The 27,883-nt window shown below is 39.8% G+C and overlaps 1 protein-coding gene and 1 long non-coding RNA gene across 3 annotated transcripts in view; one reads left to right on the forward strand and one right to left on the reverse strand.

Moving 5' to 3' along the window:
* Positions 1 to 27,883, reverse strand: part of LRP6 (LDL receptor related protein 6) — a 123,098-nt gene that overhangs the window by 55,308 nt on the left and 39,907 nt on the right. For both annotated transcript variants that reach the window (XM_015870801.2, XM_032446571.1), the window contains exons 3-5: positions 15,217 to 15,414; positions 2,671 to 2,867; positions 1,813 to 1,944 (exon numbers count right to left, since the gene is read on the reverse strand). In XM_015870801.2, coding sequence (XP_015726287.1) covers positions 1,813 to 1,944; positions 2,671 to 2,867; positions 15,217 to 15,414 — 527 coding nt within the window. The remainder of the gene's footprint in view (positions 1 to 1,812; positions 1,945 to 2,670; positions 2,868 to 15,216; positions 15,415 to 27,883) is intronic.
* On the forward strand, positions 2,845 to 3,454 carry LOC107317771. Its single transcript, XR_001557023.1, has 2 exons — positions 2,845 to 2,959; positions 3,162 to 3,454. It is a non-coding gene; the product is annotated as an uncharacterized LOC107317771 (long non-coding RNA).

A 27,883-nucleotide genomic window follows, 5' to 3' on the forward strand; every position in this document is an offset into this window, starting at 1 on the left:
AGCTGAGAAAGTAAGCTGATGATATTCAAAGCCAGTTGGATGGGGCCCTGGGCAGCCTGGTCTAGTATTAGATACAGAGGTTGGCATTGAGGTCCCTTCCAGCCTAAGCCATTCTATGAATATTATTACACAAGAAGTTCAAAGCATTTTGTAGGGTTATTTTTTCCCAAAAAGTTATCCCCCAAAAAATTCCCCCCCCCCCCCCAAAAAAAACCTTCCCCCCAAAAAAAACCCACCAACGTTTCCCATCAGCAGGGGATCAAAAGGAAATCATTTCTCTCTCCAGGACTTGTTACTACAGTTGTCCTTAGTCCTTCAAACAGTGCTAGGTGGGTGACCAAACCTTCACAATTCCCCATTCCCCCACGTGGAATTTTCACACAGCTTTGCTATTGGAAGTATGTACTGGAAAACAACTGCTTTATCTATTTGCTTCCACAAAACAGTTTGTCCACGTCAAGTGTTTATGTATATTGAGTTGTTGTTGTTGTTTAATTCTTTAAGTACGTGAATTTGCATTCTGACTAAATTTGACCAATCCAGAGCTTTACTATTAAAGTTTGTTCCTTATATTGGCAGAAACAGGAGGAAAACATCTTGTGTATGTACTGGCAAGCTCCTACAATAATCTTGCAAAGCTAAATTGGGAAATGCTTTTGAATTTTTCACATAAAAGCAGCAATTTACTTTAATAAGGTTCACACAGTCACAAACAGCCACACAAAAATAATCAACAGAGAGCGTGAAATAGCATGAAATTAAAGAAAACACTGAACGGTAGTGAACAAGCTTAAGAATTTTAAAAATATGAAATGAAAATTTAATGAATTATTTCTGTTCATTTTTTTAGTGCTTTTACAGTAAATTCTGCTGTATCTTCCTGTTCTGTTGTACATTTTTCATAGAGACAATCTGCATAAAGATGGTTATTTATGAGAGCTAATTAATCTCCTAGTGCTTATTTTGATATCGTTAATGTATTACAGCAGTCACAGCACAATGTCACAAAACCTATCTGTATAAAATAAAATGACTTGAAATCATATCCATCAGACCACAGTGGAATGCTAGAAACAGCTTTGGGTGAGGAGGTTTAGGTTAGATATTAGAAGGAAGTTTTTCAAACAGAGGGTGGTGACACACTGGAACATGTTGCCTAAGGAAGTTGTGGATGCCCCATCTCTGGAGGCATTCAAGGCCAGGCTGGATGTGGCTCTGGGCTTCCTGGTCTGGTTGAAACTCATTATCATCCTTTTTCTGTTCCATGATTCTGTCATAATATTTTATATTTTGGGCTTTAAAGTTAAAATACTTCCAGTATCTTTAAACCAGACTTTTCTGTTCAGTTCCTACAGACAGGAGTATGTGTCTAACTTCATGCATGAGAACAGAAAGAAATACCAGATGCATGTGTGTATAAATGGAAATCGGATCTCAAAAAGTAAGTATGTTACTTGTGCAATCCTATCAAATATTAATGCATGAAAAATAACATTAGAAACAATGTAAAGGCAACAGAGAAGGTTTATATGTTCTCTAAGAAAAAGGAACAATAGAACACCCAAAAAACATTCAGGGGAATTAATGACAGAGACAGAATAAGATAAACTGCTCTTCAGCTATGAGACTATTTCCTCTTTGAAAAGCAGAAGGCAATTTTACAATCACATTTATTTGTTCAGCAAAAGCATAGATTTTTCCGCAATTTGCCACCCCTAATGTGCATTACGTAGTAAAGCTAGAAGAACCCCTTTTCCCTTCAACAAATTATTTTGTGCTTAACCTGAAAGGATTTTTAAAAGTAAAGCCTACCATCTTTGCAGGTCTTTCCATTCTCAAGAAGTTTCACACCAGTGGGACATGCACACTGATAAGAGGGCTTGGTAGGAGACATCAGACATAAGTGGGAGCAGCCACCATTATTAATTCCACATGGGTTTGTAGCTGTTAAACATAAATCACACAGATTAATGCTTCTGATAATGAATGACCTCATCTCATGTGTCAAGACACATACGGTGTTTGAGTGGTGGAATCGGTGGCAGCAACACAGATTAAAGAAGGAAATGATATACACAGAGCAAGTAAAAATTAATTCCAAGTGTTGAGTAGTGAGTATTTATGGTACAAAAGTGCACGGATGTTGAATATTTCCTTTCTTGAGGAAGTAGCATTTAGCTCTAAACAAGAGCCTTGTTTCATCTCTGCTCTTTTCATTTTTGCAAACTATTCAACATGCTGGCGTTGAATGTATAGCAAGTTGCATATATATTAAAAAAAAATGCAAACACAGTAAATTAACACAATAGTTAAGACAGTGGTTATTACACAGAGTTTGCAAAACTAACACTGCTTTTCATTTAAGAACTACTACTTGGAAAAAACTAAGAATAACATGCTACATAAAGTTAGGGCACATTAAAGAGAAAAAGGAATATGACAACAGCATAAATATGGATGTCAGAGTAAAAGCAAGAGATTATTCTTCACATTAAAAAAATTAAATCAACATAGAAAATATTTGGTTTCTCTGTTTTGTTCCCCCCAGTCTCTGCACTGGAAAAATTGCATCACAATGCAAGTAAAACCACTTCCCATATAGAAGGAGTAGTTAAGATGTTTGCAAATCAATTCCAACTTGTAATTTAAGTATAAATCAAGACAACTTACCATTTGGCTGCCTCTTCTGGCTGAAAGCATGGATATCCATGGGTGAGAAGATGTTGGAATGTATTTCACGCAGGTCCTCCCCAGAGTACTTGCTGCAGGCCAAGATGGAATGTGTGTTCCAGTCTGTCCAGTACAATGTGTCCCCAAACAGTGTCAAAGCAAAAGGATGTGGAAGGGAGCCTTTAACCACTGCTTGCCTAATAGAGTACAAGGAAGAAAACGAATGCTTAAACACAGTTCATACTACAGCTACGCTCAAACACAGCCTTTATGAAGAGAAGTTTACAGTGTAAGTATAATTTATCAAAATTTCTTCTTTCGGGGAAACAAATACAGCATACCCAATTGCAGGAATGATGTGGGTAAATAACACAAGGGTCCTATTTTCTAGCTGCCTTCCCATACTAAGTCAAAGAGAACAATAACTGAAAGCCCTGCCTAGGTTGTCAGTGGCTATTTCTTAGCACTCTTTTAATTCCTTATACCTGCAGGGCTATAAACCACCATGCACAACGGAAGGGAACACCAGCTGGTTTTATGCAAATCTGACTGCAATTTGTTGAAGCACCATGTCTATCACTGCCAGCCTTGGCAGATTTTAAACTGAGACAGTGTTTGGTCAATTAGCAATTCATTAATCTCTTCCATATTTTTTCCATTAATTATTTTCACCAATAGCTTCACTATGAAGAAACCCTGAATGTAACATTTCATGATTTGTTATTATGATAATTAAGCTATTGCTTTTTTTACAAGTAGTGCCATTAAACAGAGTTCTAATGATCTTTTGCTATAGTAATGCTATTACTTCTGAGGAAAAGTGGGTCACTCCCTGACTGTAAGTTCATAAACAAAATTAAAGACTGTATCTATATATTTTATGTAGATATACATATATATGCTCATTAGCCATCACAAAAATGCAGCATAAACATTGCTGAAGACAGTTTTTCCAGGCTCTTGTGATGCAGAAACTAATTATCTATTCCCAAGTTCCTCAGAACAGGAATTAAGTAGCTCGGTTCCCACCTGGTAGTTTTTTCATTTTTGTTTTTAATTATTATTAAGAATCATAGAAAAACTGCAGATGGAAGGGACACTGGAGAATATCTGGACCAGCATCCTACTGAAAGCAAGGTCACATATGTACCAGTTAGACAAATGCTTCTTCCAACATCCTTCTTCTTAATAGTGAGGGTGCATAGGCATTCACACAATCACAGTTTCCCACTGAACAATGGATCCGGCCGTCTATCTCCTGCACTAGAGATAGGACCAACACATGGCTCTAATACTTCTTCAAGTATAGAGCATAGTATGAGCACCATCCTCCCATTTTTTTTCTTCCCTGCAAGGTCATTATCTGTATATTTACTGAGAGAACAGCCACACAATATCTACATCTTTTTTGCAAGATTTCAGTAAGAGAACTGGTTTTGTAGAGGACAAAAATAGTCTTATTTTCCAACTATTTTCTGCTAAAATGGAACAGAAGAGTATATTAAAGCAGGAAACTTGAAGGTATAATCTGCCAATGATTCCAAGTACAAAGAGACTGCAGTCATTTCAGCTCTTTCACCTTAGCTGCTGCAAAAAGATGCATTATCTTTAAAGTTTCTATTTTTTTCGACTCCCGAGAAAAACACATACATTCCATTACTTGTCACTCCAGTGTTCCAATTCTATGCCAAGCAACATTTCAGATGATATTTCAGACTAGAAAGTAGGACATTTTTTATTTCTTATCTCTGTCTGGAGTCAGGTATATATATGCTCCTAATTAAATGCTCAAAATAAGCATCTTACAAAAGACTATTGTAACATAATTTACAGCTGAAATCTACCTGCTAAACAGTGAAGCCATAGTGACAAAGCATACTCCTGCACCAAGAATAAAGGCATTCAAATTCAATAAACGTTTTTACCAACCCCACCCCCAAACTCTAAATGCCTTCAAATTTGAATAATTTCACTTCAGAGCAGGACTGGTAACTATCTAAGTCTTCATGATGACTACCATCTGGGATAGATGCAATACAGGTCCAAAGCTCTGGACCAACCCTTTAACAACCAAACCTTCACTAAACATAGCATTTCACAGACAAGAGAAGCCACATTTCTTTCTGAGTCATACCTTGCTACTCATTCTAAATTTTTGAGAATTTTAGATGTGATTATTACCCACCAGTTCCTAGTAAGAATCAATCTTTGATTACAATAAATGCTGTTAGATGTGCCTAACTTTAGGACAACCATCTGTCCTTGTAGCAATGCATACAGTAAGCTGTCAACTTTATTTAAACTGGCCCCAGTCTGGAGAGATTCAGGAGTAGCAGATAGCTGACAGCACTGCCTTGAAGCAGTCACTTGCGACGTTTTTGTTAGTAGCTATAAGGAGCTGTCATATAAAAATGTCTCTGGGCCTGAATACAATAGCACATATTACTCACATTTAATCAAGATGAGGTTTACTACTAATATGTAACTCACATACGCAGTTTTCCATCAAGCCATTACTTCCTATTAAGAAAATCAGAAGTGCTTTTTTGCCTCTGAACAAACACAATTGCCACAACTGATCTGCTGAGATGCAGACACACCGTGTAGGTGTCAGCAAGGAAGTGGAAGCTGGTTTGTGCTCTGTAGGCCCTCCCTGTCGTGATGGATCCACATATCAATGTTTATTACAGTCTTGCTCAGCGTGGTTTAAGTGATAGACAGAGATATGCACAGAAGTCACGTGCAGTCTACCTGCATTCCTTTCTGTTCACCTCTGAGGCTACCTGCACTTAATCTTCATGGCAGGGAGCAAGAATTTTCACTCTTATGTTTGAATCCATTTCTCAAGATTCTCTCTAGAGGATCCCATACCTATTTCCATCTCCTCAGCTATCAGATAGAGAAAAAAATCTATTGCTAGATGACTCTTTGCAATCCAATTTCAAATACAGCAGTGGAGACTAGAAAATATTAAGGTAGTTCACCTCACTGCTATATTCTCAATGCTAAGGAGTGAGAATAAGAGAGAAATCTTTACTGTAGCTCTCTTTTACAGTTCTCTCATAAAAAACCAGAATGGTTTGTGAAGGCATAAGAGTAAATGAAAAAAAAAAATAAATGAACCATGCAGTTAGACCCTGTGCACATGGGCAATTTGGTTATGCAGCCTAAGAATACAGTAGCATCTATTCAAGAGATGCTGCTGGGCATTTGAGGGCAGGCTTATCACAGTAACCTTGCTCACCAGTGTGGCAAGTTCTGTACTGGAACACACATCCACAGCCTGAGACAATGAAGATCAGCCACCATGCCAAATGGGCTTATACAGAAAGAGCAGAAATGCCTGAAGTTAGTTTGATCATTTCCACTCATCTGAGATGCTTTAATTTCATAAAAGCTAATCCAGCTCTCCAACAGTAAAGTACAGTGAGACACTTAAATGGAAAATGCAAGCAAATACATAAATATTCCCTTATATATATGCATAAATGCACTAACATAAATATTTATATTTCTATACACATATTTTCCATATGTCTCATATAAATACTTATATTTACATATACATACATACATACACACACACTTCCTCCACTGCACATGTTACCTAAACATATCCATTTCAGTAACCTGAAGAATTAATGCCAGTAACTGCTTTTCAGGCTATCAGAGAATCACTGAATGGGGGAAATAAAGAAGTATGAAATACACTGCCAACACAGATATACTTCCATTCTGCTTGCTAAAAGATTTGCAACAGATTAATTACGTTTGCAAAATTAAGAAATACATTAATGAAATGTACTATGCAATCCCTATAATTACTGAAGATTAGAGTTTTAAGCAGCAAAGAACTGGGACAGGAGCATTACATTAAGCAAACACTTTAGTTTTCATTTGTGGCTCGTAAATGGATGTGCTAATAGCACTAAAATGAGCAGAGGAAGCGTTTGTACTGTTTAACTTTCCCACTGAGTTTTCTTATGCCAGTTTTATTCAGGGAGGACACATTCTTGCTGGTACCTACATATGTGTTGAATACTAAATTTCAGAAAATTAGGAAAAATGGTATCTAACATAAATTTTTTCTCATTATATTTACCATATTGTCATTCAATAGAAATACAATATGAAAAGCTGGAATTTTAAACAGTCTACAGGTAAAAGCTTATATATTAACAAATTACAAAGCTATCATTCTTAACAATGAGAAATAATAGCAGGTGGCCAAAGTGCTTGGAGTGCTGCACGCTGTTAGGTGAGGCAGGATGAACACCCAGCAGAGAACTGAATATCCCAACACCACAGCTGCCACCAGGCAGGGCAAAGAGATCCAGTTTCCTTAGAAATACAAGGTTTTCTCTTCTGCCAACTGAAAAAAAGCAAACTTGGAAAATTAAGCTGGAATTTCAACATGAATCCTTGCTCAAATATTTCTACTAGAATACAAGCCTGGTTCTCATTACCTGAGAAAGCTGACGGAAAACATTACTTGTGGGGTACAAAAATATCTTTTAAAACCAAAATAATTTCTCTTTTGCCATGTCTTTAAGCTGCAATTGCCACACTCACAGCAAATAACAAGTCGAGCTTCAAACCCCACTTGTCCTTAAAGTTTAACGAAGTCAATCAGATGTAATTAGAGTCAATTGCGTGGGTCATTTTTCAGTCAAACACCATCAGGATATGCAATGTAGTTTATAGGCCTCAGCAGGAGTAAAGGAGACTAGAAAGCTGCAGGATGAGGTGATGGAGTCTGGGAGACAGTGTGTGGGTAGATCCACTGGCTGCAAGATGCTATAGGGGCTGCATAAACCTGCAGCTGCTGGGATCCTGAGCTAACACTGCATGTGCTGTCCCATGTCTTAGAAGCTGCACCAATGAACTGTGGCTAATCCACTTGCACTATGTATTTTTATTAAGTGTCTACAAATATACAGACCCATGACCTAGTGACTCCAGCTACATACAGCACACGTGCAACCTATCCCTATTTGCATACCAGCCAGCTACCGACATTTTGAAGCTCCACCTTCCCAGTATTTTATTTCAGAAGCGCCTTGGGGAAGATCCAAGAAATTCACCCTTTTGCTGTATCCAAATAATTTAATTACTTCTGTTTATGCAGGCTTCTCTAGCAGCTTTAATTAGAGCACGATTTGTCTTCTGCACTGTCCTGCAGTGATGAGGTATTGAAACAGACTTTTCACCATAGACTGGTTTCTCCTCAGTGACTGAAAGTATTAAACACTTCTGTCTCACAGAAATATACATAAAGATATAGACAGAGCACAGTATTTTATTCCCTGCACATAATGTCATATACTGCATCCATTATACACAACAACAACAAAAAATCCTTCTGAATTCAGGGTCACAATGTTTTCAGCTTTTCATCAAATTTGCAACTAATCATCTGGCAGACAGATTTGATCTGATGCTTAAAAACAGGAAAAAAAAAATCATGTTTGAGTGCAAACTTAACATTCACCTCCTTGCAAAAGTTCCCCAGCCCTCTAACAGTATTTGTAAGTATGTTTTCTTACAGTGGCCTCAAAACCCATCTCATTAGCACAAACTCTTCCTGGGGGACCTTGTAAGTGCATTTCCCTTCAGCCAGTAACGTGTTAACTTATTAATTAGAACTGCTGCTGCAGGGTAAAGGAAAAGAAATTAATTCAAGAGCTGCCTTAGCAGGCCAACCTATCTTGGGTACTCTACTCACAGGAGAGCTATCTGCAATCCAGTTTTGTTTAATTAGTCCCACAAAAAGCAACTGTTCACTCTGATAAGAGCAGGGCAAGAGTAGGAAACAGGGGAAAAAAGAAAAAAAGAAAGAAGAAGAAAAAAGAAAAAAAAAGAAAGAAAATAAAGAAAACCCCACATCTCCTGTATGCACCAATTTCATTTTTTAATTATATTCTGACATGAAAAACTGCTCACTCCTTTCTCTTTCTGGCAAACCAAGAGCCAGCCTCTGTGTTCTTCCTCCTTACTCTGAGTCTGTCACTGGAGTAGCCATGCTGCTAAGTCCCAGAGCTAGCACAAATCACTGTAAAATCTGCTGTGCAGATTTCCTCATGAATTTACAACCCTACCACACATTTGCTGAGTGCTGATGCCAACACCATCATGGCGCCTCTTCATTTTGATGCAGAAGTTCACAGGCTCTAGCAAAAGATTACCACGGCCTTATCCAAAGAGGTGACAAAAATCCAGGCTACTTTGTTTATCCCCCTGCATATTCCTACCACCTACCTACTTTGTTCTTCCACTAGCCAGACCTCTGCATGCTAGAAGCCAAGCATCCATGCATATAACTGGCCTTCTCTGATACATACATCTTTAAATTTGAATTCTCATGTAGGGCCAGGTGTAGAGACATGATAATCTAACAACAGGAATAAAAAGACAAAGTTATTTCTCTCAGGTATAGAAGTATGTCAAGAGTGCTTTCCCTTTCACTCATTCTAAATATTACGACGGATTTATCTCAGTGACACTAATTCAAATCCTTGCCCATTTACATTATATTTTCTTTCATTATCCGAATCACAAAAGCAGTTTTCTTTGAACTGTTCGAAATTCTTTTGTGATATAGAGATGTTATTTACTGCTAACTTTCCCACTTCCATAAAAGCAATTAAAACTCATGTTACATTGCTCTACATGAAGCTTTCATGATCTCAACTACTACAGACTCCCACCTCACACTGAGCAACACTACAAACAACTTGAAATTTATCTTTAATCATCTGCTTCCTTTGGCAAGTTAACAAATCTAGTCAGATCCAGAACACTGGACATATTATGAAACTATGTATCTTTTAATAACAGTGATCTTTTTTATTTCTTCAATGGCTCTGTCTTCCAGAAATATATGTTCCCTGACATGCTAACAGAAGGTAAAGCAGAAAAAGAACTAGTGACACTCCACAAAGATTTTTAAAAATATATCTGTTCTAATCAGGAGTAATTTTGCTAGCAACACCAAAAAAGACCACCAAAAACCCCTCCATTTATAAATATAGAACTAACGAGTTAAAAATGAAGTTCTATATTAGAACCACCTGAACACAGGAAGAGCTGAAATAACCTGCCTGACTGGCAGCAGTGTCCAACTGTCAGCAGGAGTGCATAGGGCACACAGCCCTATGCAAGGGATAACGCTGGGTGAAGCAATACAGGGAGTCACAGGTGTATTGAGGGATGGAAAGGTGTGAGTAAAAATAAGCATGTATGTATATGCACAGGGAACATATAGACAGAAACTACAGGGACTGCTGTTGTGGTGGAGGGATAGATCTAAATCCTTACAAAAGCTTCTTAGTTCCAGTGGTTATGGGAGAAGAAAAGAATCTGCTCAGCTTTTCCCTTTTGGGGCGTGAGGATAACCAGGAGAACCGACTGAAAGGGTATTATTGTATGTTGGTTTTTGGCTTTGGGTTATTTTTTTTTTCTTATGAAGTTTAGAAGGAAGATCTCAAAAGTTGTTTTGTTGGCAGATGTAGAAAAAATCTTTTTTTAACGTTAGATAATCGGTTATTGACAAAGTTGAATAAAGTAATGAGATAAGAGGCAAAATACAGAATTAGCTGTTGGAAAATACCATATTGAAAGGGGTAATTTTTATTGGGTAACTGAAAGGCAAAATGTAACAAAATAGAATCACTGTGAACAGCCCCAGAAGATCTCTTTTTCTTCCCTCCTCGAGACAGACAGAGGCTAAGAGGTCACAGCAGAGAAAAGAAATAGCACATAAAAACTCATTGTAGAACAGCTTAACTTCTGCAATTCTTTCCATTTTTCCCAGTGATGTAATTGCAAAGAATGTTAATAGTTTTCTGAATCTTCAGAACTTTCTCAGATGCCTAGGGAAAAACTGAACGCCTAAGGGAAGTCATGTGCACTTTACTCTCCAAAGACTATGCTCTCCTTCTCTCTCAAATGGTAACAAACCAGCATGATCCCAGGTAATATTGGTAATAAATGTTGGTACCACTTAAAAAAAATACATTTAAGTACATTTAAGTAGTAGATAAATTGTTTTGTTCTTCACAAATACATTAAAAATAATTAGTATATCTAACATCTAAATTACTTGTCTATGTGGGTCTTTATTGTTTATTTACTAATTCCAGAGAACTGACTCCAGAGTGAGGTAAATGATGCAGGTGACTTTACAGCTGTGTCATGAGGCTCAACTATTAGTTTCAGCTCCCTGCAGACAGACATGGCTGTGCAGCCCCTTATTCTGAGGGAAGATCAGCACCTTTAATGCCCTCATTTTTAGAAAGAACCACTTCAAGGTTAGTCAAAGAAAGGGAATGTAATAAACACATTTACAATAAAGACAAAAGACCAAAAGCATATTTGCACTGTTGTGCAATAGGCTGTCAGTGAAGGGAGAACTAAAAAGGAGTCTGAAGTAAAAGATTGAAAATGCATGCAGCAGTGGCTGCAGGAAATACCGAGGTAGCTATGGAGCCGGAAAGACTGGAGACCCTAGATAAGACAGGGGGGTTTGTGCTTTGTGGGAAAAGCATAAATATAGATTTAGATGTTCGTGGTGTCGATTTTGATCAGTGGACTCTTTTTGCTCAATTACCATTTCAAAAATCATTTCTACATCATGCATCGTTTTCCAGCAGGTGCTAGCAAAAGCAGTATGGTTTATTGCAGAGCCTGATATGCACACACTATTGGAAAGGGAATAAGACAAACTATGGCAGCATGTTGTTGTACTAAAATGGTCCTTTCCCTCCCCAGTAAATAGGACAAAACAAAAAGGGTGACTCTAGAAGGAAAAAAGCCACATAATTTTCTTGTGGGACAAATTTATGATGTGGTTTCATCAGGTGTGATCATATAGGTGGTCATTTTGGAGTTGTATTTTCTTCTCATTGTTATCATTGTTTGGAGTTTTGTTTTATTTTTGTTTATCTTGCTTGTGCGCCAACTGTGAGTATTTTGTATTTGTGTGAGGGACTCACATTTATCCTGCAATTTTTCAGGTGGCAAGCTGTCACTCTGAGCCCCACATGCAATCATTTCAATGATTGAGATGAGTCTTTTTAAAGTTCTGATACGTGTCTGGTCTCATAATCACTCCATTCTTATCACATACATGTTATGTTTTTATCCTGAAACCATTTTTATCTGGAACACTCTGAAAACTTTCTGCTAACCAGCACCAATTTAAAACAAACAAACACACCAAAAAAACCCCAACAACAGTCTCAAGTTATTATTGTACATGACAGTTTCTATCCCATTCTCTAAATTGCATTGAACCGTAAACGACTGTTTCCCTTTCTAAAAGATTATAATGCCACAAAATATCAAATTCTTTTAGTAAGTTTGCTTTCTTGTGAAATAAATGTTTCTTGTGAAATAAATGTTTCTTGTGAAATGAATATTTATTTATTTATTGTGAAATAGTCATGTGAAAGGCCTTGCAGAAGTCTAGGTAGGTGACATCAGTTACCTTCCCTTTGTCCATCAGTGTCATCACTCTATCATGGGAGGCCACTAGATCGGTCCCTTGGTGAAGCCATGCTGACAGTCTTGGATCACTTGATTATCCCTAGCATGTGTCCCAGGAGGATCTGTTCCATGACCTTCCCAGGCACAGATGTGAGACTCTCTTGCCTGTGGTTCCCTGGGTCCTCTTTCTTCCCTTTCTTATAAACGGAAGTGATGTTTCCCTTTTTTCAGTCATCCAGGACTTTGTCTGATAGCCACAGTTTTTCAAATACCATGGAGACTGGCTCAGCAACCACATCAGCCAGCTCTCTTAGGATCCCTGGATGCATGTCATTTGGCTCCATAGATTTGTACACATTCAGTCTCATGAGGTAGTCTCAAACTTGCTCTGCTCTTACAGTGCGGGGGAGTTTGCTCCCCCAGTTCCCACCAAGAGGTTCAGGGATGTGAGAAATATAAGAATCCTGGCTGCCAGTGAAGACTGAGGCAAAGAACTCATTGAGTACCTCAGCCTTCTCCATATCTGTTGTAGCCAGTTCTCCCTTCTCATTTATCAGAGGGGGTACACTCTCCTTGGCCTTTCTCTTCTGACCAATGTACCTGTAGAATTCTTTCTTGTTATTTTTCACATCCCTTGCCAAGTTCAGTTCCATCTGTGCCTTAGCTTTCCTGATCCCATCTCTGCATGTCCAGACAGCATCCCTGTATTCTTCCCAGCTACCTGTCCCTGCTTCCACTGCCTTCTTTTCCCTCAGTTTGACCAGCAGGTCCTTGCCAAGCCATGCCAGTTTCCTGCCTCCTCTGCCTGCTTTCTTATTCTGAGGGATGGAGAGCTCTTGCGCTCTCAGAAAGGCATCCTTAAAGAGTAGCCAGCTTTGCTCCACTCCTTTGTCTCTAAGGACAGCTTCCCAGGAGATCTCATCCAACAATTCCTTAAACAGCCTGAAGTTCACTCTCCTGAAGTTCAGAGTCCTGACTCTACTCTGCCAGGCCCACATTCCTCATGATCATGAATACAACCAGAGCATGATCCCTGCAGCCCAGATTGCCTCTAATCTTAATCTCTTTAATGATCTCCTCTGCACTGGTGAGCACCAGGTCCAGCAACACTTCACCTCTGGTTGGTCTGTCCAATACCTGAACCAGAAAGTTATCACTGATGGACTCCAGGAGTCTCCTGGATTGCTTTCAGCACATCACACTGTTTTTCCAGCCATATCCACTTGATTGAAATCCTCCATTAGAATGAAAGTCTACAAGCACAAAGCTTCCCATAGTTGAAGCAAGATAGCCTTATCAGCAGGCTCCCCTTGATAAGGTGGCCCGTAGTAAACCCCAAATACTAGCTGTCCTTTATTGACCCCATATCTAATTTTAACCCACAGGCTCTCAGCCTGTTCCTGACTGTTTCTCAGAGGGAGCTCCTTGCAGTCTATCCACTTTTTAACACAGAGGGCAACTCCCCCACCCCTCCTACCTTGCCTATCCCTTCTAAAAAGCTTATAGCCCTCAACGGTGGTATTCCAGTTATGTGAATCATCCCACCATGTTCCCATGATAGCAGTTAGATCGTTGTTTCGTTGTTCTCCAAGTGCACCGTGGTTTCCAGCTCCTCTTGCTTATAATCCACAGCATGTGCATTGGTATAGAGGCACTTCAGCTGGGCTTTCAGATGCACTGCCTTCCTAGAGGAGCCCTCCCACAAACCTCTGGGACAAACCTCTGCTTCTTCCTAAGGTGGTAGCGCTCTCGGGCTCTCTATCCCCCAGCAGCTCTAGTTTAAAGCCCTGGTGATGAGCCCAGCCAGCTTGCTGCCTAGTATATTCTTGCCCCTCCTGGTCAGTTGTGTCCCATCCCATATCAACACTTCCAGTTTGTCAAAGGTGTGTCCTAGATCATAGAACCCATAGCCTTCAGCATGACACCACCCATGCAGCCAGTCATTCAGCTGATCCATTCTCCTCCTTCTGCCTGGATCCCAGTCTCCAACTGGGAGGACTGAGAACACTACCTGTGCTCCCAATCCCTTCCATATACACACATCTTCCATATACACACATCTCCATTGTTAGAAACGACAAAGTTGGTTAAATTATTTATACCTGTGCACATACATGTAAAACTGCATACAATTCCTGCTGCCTTGTTTAATAAAAAACAATTACAAAACAACTGCATGAATGTCTGTTCTCTTAACAGGAAGAACTTATGAAGAAAACAACACAAATTTTCAATGTTTTGAGTGCTATATGAGTTCAGTGTTAATACCACATAACACAGAGGATGTTTCATGCATGTTGCCTATGTTTGTACAAACAACTCAACCCATCAAAAAAACACCTATCTTGTCAACAAAAGGGTTTTGGGGGAGCCTAATTTCTCATGGCTTCTTTGTTTGCATAAAAGAAGTCACCAAGATGTCAGAATGAAGAGCATGAGAAATGCTACTTAATGTTTAGATAAACCAGCTGAAGCAACACAGGAATTTGTAAAGGATAATTTCAAATATCATAGCCCTGTGATACCTGGGCAAAAACTAACCGTGACATATTTGTGTGTGTGAACAGTACTGACACAGGTCTTGTGTAATTAATTCTACCATAGTCCTCTGTAAAAATTGTTTTTCATGCATTTCCCAACTCCTAGAATTAAAAAAACTAAGAGAGCTGTATATGATGATCTACTTTTTCATATTATTCTCTGCATTTCTGAATACTGCAATAACAAAGGAAAAGAAGACCAAACAAAAACCTTAAGAAAAACAAATTTCTGCTAATAGTCTTACCTAATTAAGAATAACACTCATTAATTCCTTTATGGAACTAGTTCTGAGAAGAGACCTAGTGAGTTACAGCATGCCTCAAAGAGGGGCACACATTCAGCATCATGGTTTTGGAAAGGGGAGTCTGGGGAAGGATAAAAGCATCTGATAGCTCTAGCTAGCTTAAAATTTAGCAAGTATTAATGTGCCAATTCTTTGCAACAGAGCTTGTAAAGATATGCTTGTCCTAAAAGACATTGCTTAAGTAGAATTACATAAATCAAACAAAAACTTCTTACCGATGACTTCCATCGAGATTTGATTTGTGGATGAAATTCAGTTTAGCATCTGCCCAATAAAGTTTCTGTTCCTCATAATCCAATGTCAGTCCATTTGGCCAATAAATGTCCGTGTTGACTATAATGGAGCGGCTTGAACCATCCATCCCAGCACGTTCTATCTTTGGCACTTCTCCCCAGTCTGTCCAATACATGAACCTATAATTATTTTAAAAACAGAAAAAAATAAAAAACTCAAACATATAAATCTACTACCAGAACATTGAATACAATTTTCAGTAAGGCAAAGGCTCTCTATTCTACAATGCCAGTGTTTCTGGAGCTCTCTTTTACTGGATAAGGTACATATGACCTGGGAATACAAAAAAAACCCTATCACTTTAGAAAATGAAGAAGATAAAAAGAAGAAAGACAAATCCACAGTACTATGTCACATACTTCCAAACATCTCTTTCTTTCCTCGAGTCAGCTAAGATAGTTGGGTCTACCCAACAGATCTTAGCAATGATCAACATTAAACAGAAAACATGGATATTGCAGACTATCATGAAATGACCTCTTTAACATGAGTCAGAGCACTGGGGGGGTTGAGGGGATGGAACAAAATAAGATTATTAGCCAACATAGCAGTTGTATGTAAACAGTTAAGTGTATTTGATGGAAGACCAACTCACAGAAAGGCAGCTAATTCAACATATTTAGAAGCATAGTTTTCTTGCACTGAATGGACAAAGCACTGTAAAATCTTTCAGGATTGAGTAAGGATCGTTACCTGGGAAGTTATGAGGGAAGGGAATTTATCTAGTTGCATGTAAGACAGACTAAGCAAGAGAAATCACTTTATTAAGACTGTATGCTATGGAGGAGTTAGAATTCCTTCTTCTTCTGCAGGTGGTAGAAGGTTGATTTACTTCTGAGTTGTTAACATAATGCAACACTAAACAAAAACAATTTGTAATATAAACAGATTAGACAAAGCATACCAGCAAAGCCTGCAATGTTATGTTGTTGCAGCTGGGCAGACAAAAAGTCTACTATCCTAGCTTGTTTTTCTTAACCCTATGACATCTGCTGGCATACCTGCCTGTATCTGTGCTCCCTAACCTGCCTCAGTCAAAACAATCTAGACTTGGAAAGATCTGAAGCCTTTAAACTAACTCAGATCATCATACAACCACAACATGTCATCTATATGGTGCCCACATGCGAAGAGGCCTGGCCACCCATCCTTTAGAGAAAAGCAAATGTGCAACACATTTAAGAAACATTTGCAGATGAAGTTATTCTTGGCAGAGATTTATTTAAAAAAAAAAAAAAAAGTCAGGAAATTCCATGTCATCTTTTCCCCCTTAATTCAGGTCTACAGCTGTGCATTAAAACAAACACACTATCTGTGGACAGAAATGCAGCTGATGAAAACAAATATTGTTCATTCAATCCCAAGTGAGTCATTCTTTATGGAGCAATATACCTGTCTGAAACACAGGGCACAGAGACAGAACATTTGAGACTGCTGCAGTCAGGAATGAGTGCTATAGAGAAATCATCTTCCTGTCAGGAAGAAGGAAAAAACAAATAACCTTCAGATAGGTAGCAAAGTAGCAAGTCACCTGGTCAAGCTGCGCAGTAAAAAGCTACAGACATAACAACAAGTTTTAAAAGTCACACAGCACTTCTTCAAATAACGTGTGAGGAAGAAGGGAGGACAAGAAAGAAATACTTTTAAACTTCTTCTAAAAGACTCTTATTTACCCCAGCTTGTCATGCCCCACGCTTCCAAATACTTCAAGGTTAATAGGTACCAAGGTCCTGGCCATGCTGCTAGACTGATTTTTCAGGCTGAAACAGAGAGCTCATTAGTTGCTGTATAGCTTTGCCTTCTTCCCTGTCTCTCTCACCTCTCATGCACAGTACAATTACTGAAGAGAAAAACAGGTAAGGGAAGTCTAGCCACAAAGTAAAGTCTTCCCCCACTTCATAAAGCCAGCCTCATTTCATTTGTCAGAGGAGGACATGTGCACATAGCATTTGCTTTAAGATTCTGCAGCATTTCCATCCAGCTCTGATTGCCTCCGCTCCATTTCTGCAGTAGCTTTTTCTACTATTATCTTTTTGTTTACCATCACCCTGCTTAAAAGCCTGCAGGTTTTAATATCTACATTAAAAACCTTTGGAACTGATCATGCTCCGGCTGATGGCATCAAGGCTATGTTTCACTCAGGAACCTGGGTTTTTCATCACTGCCAAAGTAATCCAGGTTATAGTTTGAAAACCACTTTTTTCAGTAACAAGCAGCTTCCTGGAGATCATCTCTTGCTTGCAGTACAGTGCTTCCCTGGCTACGGAGCAAAAAGGATTAAAGGAACAGGTTTGGGCTGAAATGATCAGTTATCAGTCTGAATGATCTCCAGTGCACTACAGTGGTCTACAAACACATCCACTTACACACAAGCTACAGGCATCTATAGCTGCTTAAACCAGGTGCCAGGAACACTAAGTTCCCAAGTTCAGTTCCTTATTCAGAAAGTACAAGCACTTCCCCACAATAGCTGAGCAAGTGGCACAGGGTGTGGGAGCCAGAGGAGATGGGAAGAACTGTTTAAAACAGCTGTAAGAATTTTATCCCTACCCCTCCTCAACCATGCTTGAAGTTACCTGTGATTACTATAAGTAGACCTGGTCAACAGCCAGGGAGAGTCCAGATGGACACAGCTGTAAAACTCCTATTACTGCAGAGGTGTCTGCAGATTTTTCTACTGAGATCTCAAATCATTTTTGCAAGTAACATCAAACCGCTCACATCCATCCAATGCCAGTCCCTCTCCTCTGGACACCTCAGATTCTTGTACGATTACATAATGGTTGGTAAGTGAGCCACACAGAAACAGTGCAAAAAGATGATGTTTAGGCATAGTAAATGAAGGTAAACTAGCCATACAGAGAAGTGAAAGATAGTTCTCCCTCCCATTCAAACAGATTTAATTAAAATTTAATTTAAAACAAACAAAAACAACAACAAGAAAGCAAGCCTACAGGATATAGCAAAACATTCGCCAATAAGGAACAAGCTTCCCAGATAGGTTGTGAAGTCTGCTTCTCTGGAGATACTCAGAACCTGCCTGGAAGCTTTTCTGTGCAACCTACTTAGGGAACCTGCTCTAGCATCAGTGATGGACCTGATCTCGAGAACCCATCCATTTAGAGCCAAATTTCTCTCTAACCTAATAAAAATAGTACCACATCACACTAAAACTGATTCTGTATATCTACATTTCTCTTATTCTATTTCAGTAACTAACGGTTTTATTTTAAAAGATGGTTTTAATTACATAACCTTAAGATTTTTCATCTTACCATTAAAAGCCATGCACATCAGACTTTAATAGCAAGACTTTAGAAACAGCTGTGAGCTGTTATAAAAATTAACAGATTAACTGTATTATTTATGTACACAGATAATTTTAATATTAGGTGCCTGTGTCAGGAAACATTACAGCTCCCCTCAGAGAATTAAGGTCCATCACGTAGAAAAGACGAAAGGTCTTCAGCATCAGTAGGTATGGTGCTTTGTTTGACTGTGGCCCAGACTGTTCATTACTCCCTTAATGAAGTTGTAAAAATATTTATCTTAGACAATTTGTTGTGGTTTAACTCAGCAGGTGGCTCAGAGTCACACAGTCCCTCACTCATTTCCCCTCCTCCCAGTGGGATGGGGGAGAGAATGGTGGGGAGAAGAGGGTAAGTAAAACTCATGAGTTGAGATAAACCTACTTACTAGAGAAAAGGATAATAGTGACTATTTATCTGAATCTGTCTATCTATACGTACAAATGTATATAACAAGTGATACACAAACAATTGCCCATCACCCATTTGCTGTCTGACTCAGTTCTTTTTGGAGTGCCATGTCACCACAAGACTTGCTTTTCAAGGTCCGGGATAGTATTTCAGGCAGTGGCATGGGATATGTTTACAGTCATCCAGTGGTTGCTACCACAATTGTAAGCAAATGCCATTTGCCAATGCAATTTGCGGAAGCATGATATGATCCACCTGCCAGGTCCCCCCATATTTGTATTTCAGCCATTGTCCTCCATACCAAAGAGGTTTTATCTCTTTGGCTTGCTTAATTACAGCACAAGTTTCACATTCATGGATAACCTGTGCAATAGTGTCCATAGTCAAGACCATCCCTCAATCCTGAGCCCATTTATAAGCTGCATCTCTATTCCTTGATGGCCCAAAGTGTCATGGTCCCACTGAGCTAGAAATAATAGAAATAATTTATCCTTATGCCAAGTAACTTTCAATTCAATCCCTTCAGTCCAATTCACCTACTGATTGTTTTGATGTTCTTCAGTGGCACAACCCTTGGGTACATGAGCATCTATGTTACATGTGGTCTCTACCCAGGCAGCAATATCTTTCCACAATGCAGTGGCCCAGATGGATTTGCCTCTGCTCTGCCAGTTGTTCTTCTGCCATTACTGTAACCACATTCTTGGGGCATTTGCCACTGTCCAATATTCAGTACACTGGCCACTTCTCATATTCAACAATGTCTAAAACACCTGGATGGCAAAAATCTTATGCAAATTGTCTTGATTCACCTTTTCCTTCAGTAGTTGCTGCACCTTGTTGTGTTGGACTCCATACAGCAGCCATCCACCTCTGATGCTTTCCCACAATGTGACAGGACCCATCAGTGAACAAGGCATATTTCTTCTCATTTTCTGGCAGTTTATTATATAGTGGAGCCTCTTCAGCATGCATCACCTCCTCTTCTGGCAATATTCTGAAATCTTTGCCTTCAGGCCAGTCCATGATCATTTCTAAGATTCCTGGATGACTGGGGTTACCCATCAGAGCTTGTTGCATGATTAGTGCAATGCACTTACTCGATGTAGTGTCAGTTGCTTGAACATCCAGCACAGGCAGTCAGGATGCCAAGAGGAGCTGTGCTTCAGTACCAACCACTTCTGAAGCAGCTCAAACCCCTTCATATGCTGCCAGTATCTCTTCTTCAGAGGTAGCGTAGCGAGCCTTGTATCGTCTGTATCCCTGAATCCAAAACCCTAAGCAGCAGCCTTCAGTCTTCCCTAGTGCGTTCTGCCAGAGGCTCCAGGTGGGGCCACTTTCCCCTGCTTTGGCATACGGGATGGTTTTTTGCATCTTGTCTTGTATGGACTGGCCCAAGGGCTACAGCATGAACTATCTCCTCTTTAATTTGTTCAAAGGCTTGTTGTTGCTCAGGACCCCAAGTGAAATTGGTTTTCCACTGGCTCACTTAATAGAAAGCATTTACTGTCAGACTGTAATCTAGAATATGCATTCTCCAGTACCCACAACACCTAAGAAAGCTTGTGTTTCCTTTTTGCTAGTTGGTGGAGACATAGCAGTTATTTTATTGATCACATCCCTACAGATCTGACATCTATCTTTCCATTTTATTCCTCAGAACTATATTTCCTTTCAGGTCCTTTGACCTTACTTTGTCTTATGCATAAAGTGGCTTTCAGAAGGATTTAGATGATTTTCTTCCTTTTCTCCTTGCCTCACACAATTGTGTCATCAATGTATTGCAGGTGTTCAGGAGCTTCCTCCTGTTCCAGTGCAGTCTGGATCAGCCCATGACAAATGGTAGGGCTGTGTTTCCACCCCTGGGGCAGTTGATTCCAGGTGTACTGGATGCCTCTCCAAGTAAAAGCAAACTGTGGCCTGCACTCTGCTGCCAGAGGGATTGAGAAAAATGCATTGGCAATGTCAGTTGTGGCATACCACTTGGCTGCCTTTGACTCCAGTTCATACTGGAGTTCTAGCATGTCTGGCACAGCAGTGCTTAGAAGTGGTGTGACTTTATTCAGGTCACAGTAGTCCACTGTCAGCTTCCACTCTATTGTACTTTCAAACTGGCCAAATGTGACTACTGAAGAGTGAGCAAGGTTTGCTGAAGGCATCTCCACAACAAAAGGGCCTCCTGTGAGACAAAGCAGATAGATAGCTGCTTAATGTCTTCCATTCTTATAGGTGCCAAGGCAGCTATATTGATACCAAACAAATAAAGTATCCTTGAAGAACCTGAGATAATCTATACCAAGGATGCATGGAGTCTCAGGCTAGTTGCAGTGGGGTGCTTTTGCCACTCACTTCTGGTTAGTCTCATTTTAGCCTCCAATACAATTAGCTCTTGGGAACCACCTGTCACTTCAGAAATACAAATGCGTTTTGTCCTTTCATAACTTGGTGGTATTAGAGTACACTGTACAGTGGTGTCCACTAGAGCTTCATATTTCTGTGGTTCTGATCCATCAAGCCATCTAATTCATGCAGTCTAATAAAGCCAGTTGTCTCCTTCCTCCACCTAGCTGGAGGCAGGGCCCCTCTAGTTCAGGTTATTATATTCATTACTCATCTCTCATGTATGAGAACCAGAAGGCTCATTGTCAGCCTCAGAAATAAGATCATTCTCTGTCTGGAGAGCTGCCTGCTTGAAACTGGAGCCACTATTTGCCTGGAAGAACCCACTCTTGTGATTGTCTTCCTTTACAACTCACATATCTATGCCTGCAGAATCAAGGTTGGTTTTCCATTCAGCTTCCTCATATCCTCTCCATGATCATGCATGTTAAACCTCAGGATAAGTGATGTGTATCCACTGCCTCCTCTCTCTTAAGCAGAGGAATGCTTACTTCTAATGGATGAAATACTGGTTTGTACAGGTGGAGGAGCCATTGAACCAGTTTCTTTTTCTTTGAGCCATTGAACCAGTTTCTCCACAGCTGAGACACAGGCCTATAGGGAGGAAGAGAGACTATCTTCATATTGTTGAAGTAGGCTAGCCACTTCATCCACCATTGGTCTTTCTTTATCTTACCAGTTCTTCCTTCCAGGGTGCTGGCATATGATATGGTGCATTCCCATACAACTCTCCACCGCTTAGGTTGCATACATATCATCCAGGTCTTGAGAGTTGGTATTATTGTCCAAGTTAATTCCATATATCAGATTTACCACAGCAAGTTCCCTCAAGTACTGGATATCTTTTTCCCATGACGGTCCATTTGCCTGAGATAAATATCAAAACTTTCTTGAAGGGATATCTTTCCCTCATAACTGACAAGAGTTGCTGCCATAGGGTGAAAGACTGTGTCCCTTTTCCAATTGCTTTGTCAATGCCACTTTCCCTAGAAAGAGTTCTCTACTACTTGGCTTCATTGCCCACTATGTCTAGGATACTGGCCTCACTATTCCAGCACCAAAGCAGCCAGGTGGAAATGTGCTCATATGGCCAAAGGCCATGATCTTTTCACAAATCTTGCAGCTCAATCAATGTTAGGAGTTGGATGGTTTCTTTCTCTTCCTCTTGCTTTTGTGACGGCCCCACTCCATCTTCATCTTCTCCCAACTTATAGGCTTCTCTTTTTGCTAAATGTTCTGACTTCTGTAGACTTTTTTTGGTCTTTCTTACAGAGGCAACTGATACTGGCACTGGTTGGTTCTCTGGTTCTCCTGTTGCAAGGGCTGGAGAAGCCTCGGGACTGTACCTCCAGGTATGGTGTACCTACCTTGGGGAGAACTTTTTCTTATCTCAATACTTGGAACAGCTACAGGACCTGTAGCATAAGTGACTGCAGAGCTCCTTATGAGGGGTGGAGTGACAGTGGGATCTGTCCAGAGCTTGGAGCAACTGCAGGATGTGTAGCAGGAATTGGGGCTGCCACAGCATCTATCACAGGAGTTAGATATTGTTACATTGTCATCAGATCCAGAAGTATTCTCTTCCCCTTGAGGATGCTGAATAGTGTTGAACAGAGCTCAGTAGGCATAGGCCAGGCCCCAGCACGCTGCAGTGATTTGTGCCTCTTTAGGATTGCCAAGGCAACAGCAGACCTTTTCCAAATATTCTACTAGTTTGTCAGGATTCAGTTGTTCAGAGACTAAGTTCCAAACCGCTACTTGAGGTACCTGTCCAAACCATCCCACATTCCCTACAACTCAGAACTATCGCACCTCAGGGCAGATATCTGGGTGACATTCTTAAATAATGTCATGAAACGCATTCACAACAAACAATAGGAACATGGTACCTTGAACTTCCCCACAGATATTCAAAATTCTCAAGAGCTATTGGAACTAGCTCTTGATCTCTAGGGAAAAAAGAAGTGAGAGTGAGTCTGAGGGACTACTGGAAAGTGTCCTCCCTTCTCTCCTCCGTAGCAAGACTCCCTGAGGAGTCCAAGTCAAGGGTGTAATTACTAATCTTATCAACAGTATAACTTCCAAAGCCTAACATTGACTGCAATGCTGAATACACACAAAACATTAGTTTCTCAGCTGCCAATTTTATCATAATATAAGCCAAGGCCACACAGCATAGCAAAATAAAAACCTTAATCCAGTCCTCAGAGATGACAAAAAATGCAGCAAGGTGCTAAACAATATAGATTCACAAGACTCTCAGAAAACTCCATAAATAGGGAAACAATTAACACAGTGACCAGCAATTATTAAGCTACCACAAAACCCTGTGTTAACATGCTCCAGGGTCAGATCTGCTGTTATCTCAACACTTTGCGCCCCATGTTGGGTGCCAAAATGGCTGTTGCATTTTAATTAGGCAGATGGCTCAGTACCACACAGTCTCACTCCTCTCCTTCCCAGTGGGATGGGGAAGAGAATCAAGGAAAAAAAAGTACAACTTGTGGGTTGAAAAAAAACTTATTTAGTAAGATAGATAAAAGGAAAATATGTATGCTATACACACACACACACACACACACACACACATATGAATGTATGTAACAAGTGATGCACAAAAAATTACCCATCACCCATCGACCAATGCCCAGCTAGCCCATCAAGCAGCAGAAGAGAGAGCAATGAACATCCACCCCCATCAAATCTTCTGCATGATGTCATACGGTATGGAGTATCCCTTTGGCCAGTTTAAGGCAGCTGTCCTAATTCAGTTCCCTTCCAGCTCATTGGGAAGGGAATGCTCATTGTGCATTTGGGCCCTTTGCTGAGAACAGCCTCTGCTCTGCATAACACTGCTTAGCAGCAGCTATAAACATCCACGTGTTATCAACATTTTTTCCTTCCTAGAACAAAAACAAAGCACCACACCAGACACTTTGAAGAAAACAACTGTCTCAACTGAAACTAAGACACAGTTATACCATGTATAACTATTATGAACAACTAGAAGATTCTTTTGATTGCTTTCTCCTACAACATTTTTCCCATGCATCCTTACACTTATGGGGGTTTTTTATTGGTTGTTTGTTGTTTTTTTTTTGGTTGCTTGTTCATTTGTTTTTGAATTCTGGCATCTCCTGTAAGTAAAGTGAAACAGGTTATACAAACTTCCCCTTCAAAAACCATTAGGAATCACCATGCATGGTACAGCTGTAACTTGCTAGTTGTGATTTGCTCCACATTTTAAAGTTTTGCCATGGCAAAAGAAAGGAAACAGCGTTTTTTGATTCCACTCTGTGAGATGAACAAATATGGTAAAGAACAGGGTTTCTTTTCCAATAAAGCTCAAAGTCTAGGCATGCTGAGGATGGAAAATTTCATATACACAGAAAAAGTTTGCAGAGTACAAATGCTGAGATTAAATGCTATAATTCAGCAGTGATTTCCAACAGTACTCACACTGAGACAGAAATTCATGTCCAGCACCTATCAGCTTTGCAGTCTTCTGATCTGTGATGCTCCCCAGCACTGATACGGATTCTTTCAGCCCCACTATCTTGCGTGAAGCCAGGCCCCTGCCAGGAGCATCATTAAAGCCCTGGCCAACAGCTGTTTCACTCATTGAGCAGGGATACCATAAACAGCACTTAGCTGATTTTAAGGCAGTTAATTGGGACACCTTGCAGGGCAGGCAATCATTTACCTTCACAAACGTTATTCTGTGAGAAGAACAGCTGCCTAATTGGGACAGCCAATTATTTGGTTAAGCCCATCACAGTGGATGCTCCAACTTTCCAATTATGCTCGTTTATGTCCCTGAGAACCTCTAAACTCCACAAGGACCCAAAGAGCCACCCAGCCTCAGAGACAGGATAGGTTTCAATAACACAGCATCCCCTGGAGCTCATCAGCTCTGCAGTACTCCCTGCAGAGCTTGGCACTTGACCCACTCTGCTCCATACTAGCAGGACTGCCACTCTTCTGATGAGGAAAAATGAAATTAAATAAGAAACACAAATAGTTCATGAAAAAGGTGTATCATGTATGTGCATTTGGCTGCCTAAATTAGTTCTTAACTTTTGAAGAAGAAACGTCTGTTGTCCTTCAGGACTTCAAGAAAATAAAGCCCAAACGAGCTGTCCTTCCAAGTGTCCTCAATAGAAACTTCCTGAGGAAGGTTTATGGAGGCATGGAACCACAATCCAGAATGACTTAAAGTATCAAATTAAGCAGAAAATGAGTTTTCAAATGGACTCTAAGTACCACCAGAAGTTTTTCGCATGAAGTTTCTCAACTGATTGAAAAAATTCGAGAAATCCTTTCAGTCCTTCAGAAGAACAAAAAATGTACATAGTCAACCAAATACAGAGATAATTATTCATGAGAGAGGATTGAATATTTCTTCAGGATATGATCAAGATAAACACAAGAAAGATGTCTTTAGCTAACTGAGAACTGAAGTTTTTCATAATAGTTTGCCTCTGTGAATAAGTACAGTCATTAACTGAACACCATTTTCAGAGCTGCACTACAATAATTTCTTACGTTACCACTCCACACTCAAGAACAATTTCTGTGCAAGTTAACTCACCGTACACAGGTTTTCAACTGCCTTTGTACCACTGCTCTTGAACATGCTTATGAATATAGCTATTCGAGGAGTAGGCATGAGTTATTAACATCCTACTACACTGAGTTTCCTTAAATTTACTGGTTTAGGAGCCCACATGCTCCTACCAAAACTGCAGTTCCTCGTTTTGACTACACAGAGCTAGCTCATTTATTTGACAAGACAAAACATATTTCACTGAAAACCAGGTTTTTCATATTTCATTCTCCTCAAATACATCAGTATATCTACCAGATTACTAGAAAAACCACAAATGCTCAAAACGCTGCACCCTCCATCCCCTAATGCCCATCTCCATCCCCTGCATGCCAGTAAAGGCTGGAGGCCAGGCATAACTTCACCTCTGTTCCTCCATCTCACAACCCAGACTATTAGGGCTCAGATCACCAAAACTACAGAGAAGTCTGTTCAGTGACTTTAACATGATGACCTGAAGCAGAGATGTCTCACATTCTGCTATGGCTGCCATTAAAGAAGTGACCTCTTGAAGCATCAGAAATAGATGATGAATGACTGCAGCCTTCACAGCTGACCTCCCAGCAATCTTAAATGACTAAACAAACAAATGGGGAAATCAATGTGCTAAATTCCATGTCTGAGTACATCTACCATATAATAGAAAGAAGTCTACTAGAACACATATCTTGTGAGGCATGCAAATACTGTTCCTGGTATAGTCTACACTGATTCCTCAAAATAACTAGCATACCCTGGTGACAGTAACTGCACAAATGACTTCATTTATCCTAACACCTCAGGCAGTATACTTCATCAGGCAAAGACCCACCTGTAATAAGTATGGCAATATGAGGACTTCCTCATAAAAGATGGCTTTAGTTTCCTATATACCTCTCACCTGGCAGGAGAAAGATATTTTCATCTGACCTTTCCTTTTCTTTACTTCATTGTTTAAAATAAGGGATAAAGGCAAACACTTCCATCTTGGAAAGAAGAAATCTTTCGATGAAGCTGTCAGAAGCTGACACCTTCATCCTAACACACTGTCAACAATACATCACAAAACTAGAATGAGATTTTTGAGATTGTTTTCTCAAGTCCTAAAAAGAATATACTGGAAGATATTTGTAAGAAATCAAAAAAGAAGCACAAACTTAGATGATATTCTTATTTTCTATACAGGAATAAGGACAATATTCGAAAGTATCTATTAGCCAAAATGCTGGCTGTTTTCAGGTTTCTAGTCTGAGAGATATTCTGGGCAATCTGACAGGAAAAGCACAGAGAGGAGATTGTTTTTCATTTTCATCCAGACATCTCTGAGAGCCCATAGGAAGTAACATTTGATTGAACTGTCAAACATGTGCTTATACACTGTAGAATTGCATGCATGATATTGTCCTTTTGGACACAGATCCCAAGGAAACAAGAAAAAGAGGTTCATCAGGAAACAAGAAGCTGTTTTTGCTGAATGCGCAGAAAGGCAGAAGTTCAGTTGTTTGAGCAGGTGAAAAGGTCTTTCCCTCCATGAACTTGTAAATTAACCTTTCCTATCTCCAGACACAAAAGGTCTAACAGCGTGCCTCCTACGCTTATGGAGCAGAAGCCATTTTCTTGTTTATTACATAGAAAACAGGAAATAAAGCTGTCAGAACTCAGCAACATTAACTAAGTAAATAAATAAATAAATAAAATTAAACAAAAACTGTCCCAGCTTCAGCCAAATAAATATGGAAAGAAACAATTTCCTCTCTCTGTTATCTATTTAACACCACCACTAGACCCTAGCTGACTGCAAAATGGAAGTGAAAAGCAGATGTGGGCTGGAATGCCTCAAGTCAGCCCTTTGTGCAGAAATTGGCCCAAACATGATACACCAGA

Source organism: Coturnix japonica, chromosome 1 (genome assembly GCF_001577835.2).
Source record: "Coturnix japonica isolate 7356 chromosome 1, Coturnix japonica 2.1, whole genome shotgun sequence".
Lineage (NCBI taxonomy): Eukaryota > Metazoa > Chordata > Aves > Galliformes > Phasianidae > Coturnix > Coturnix japonica.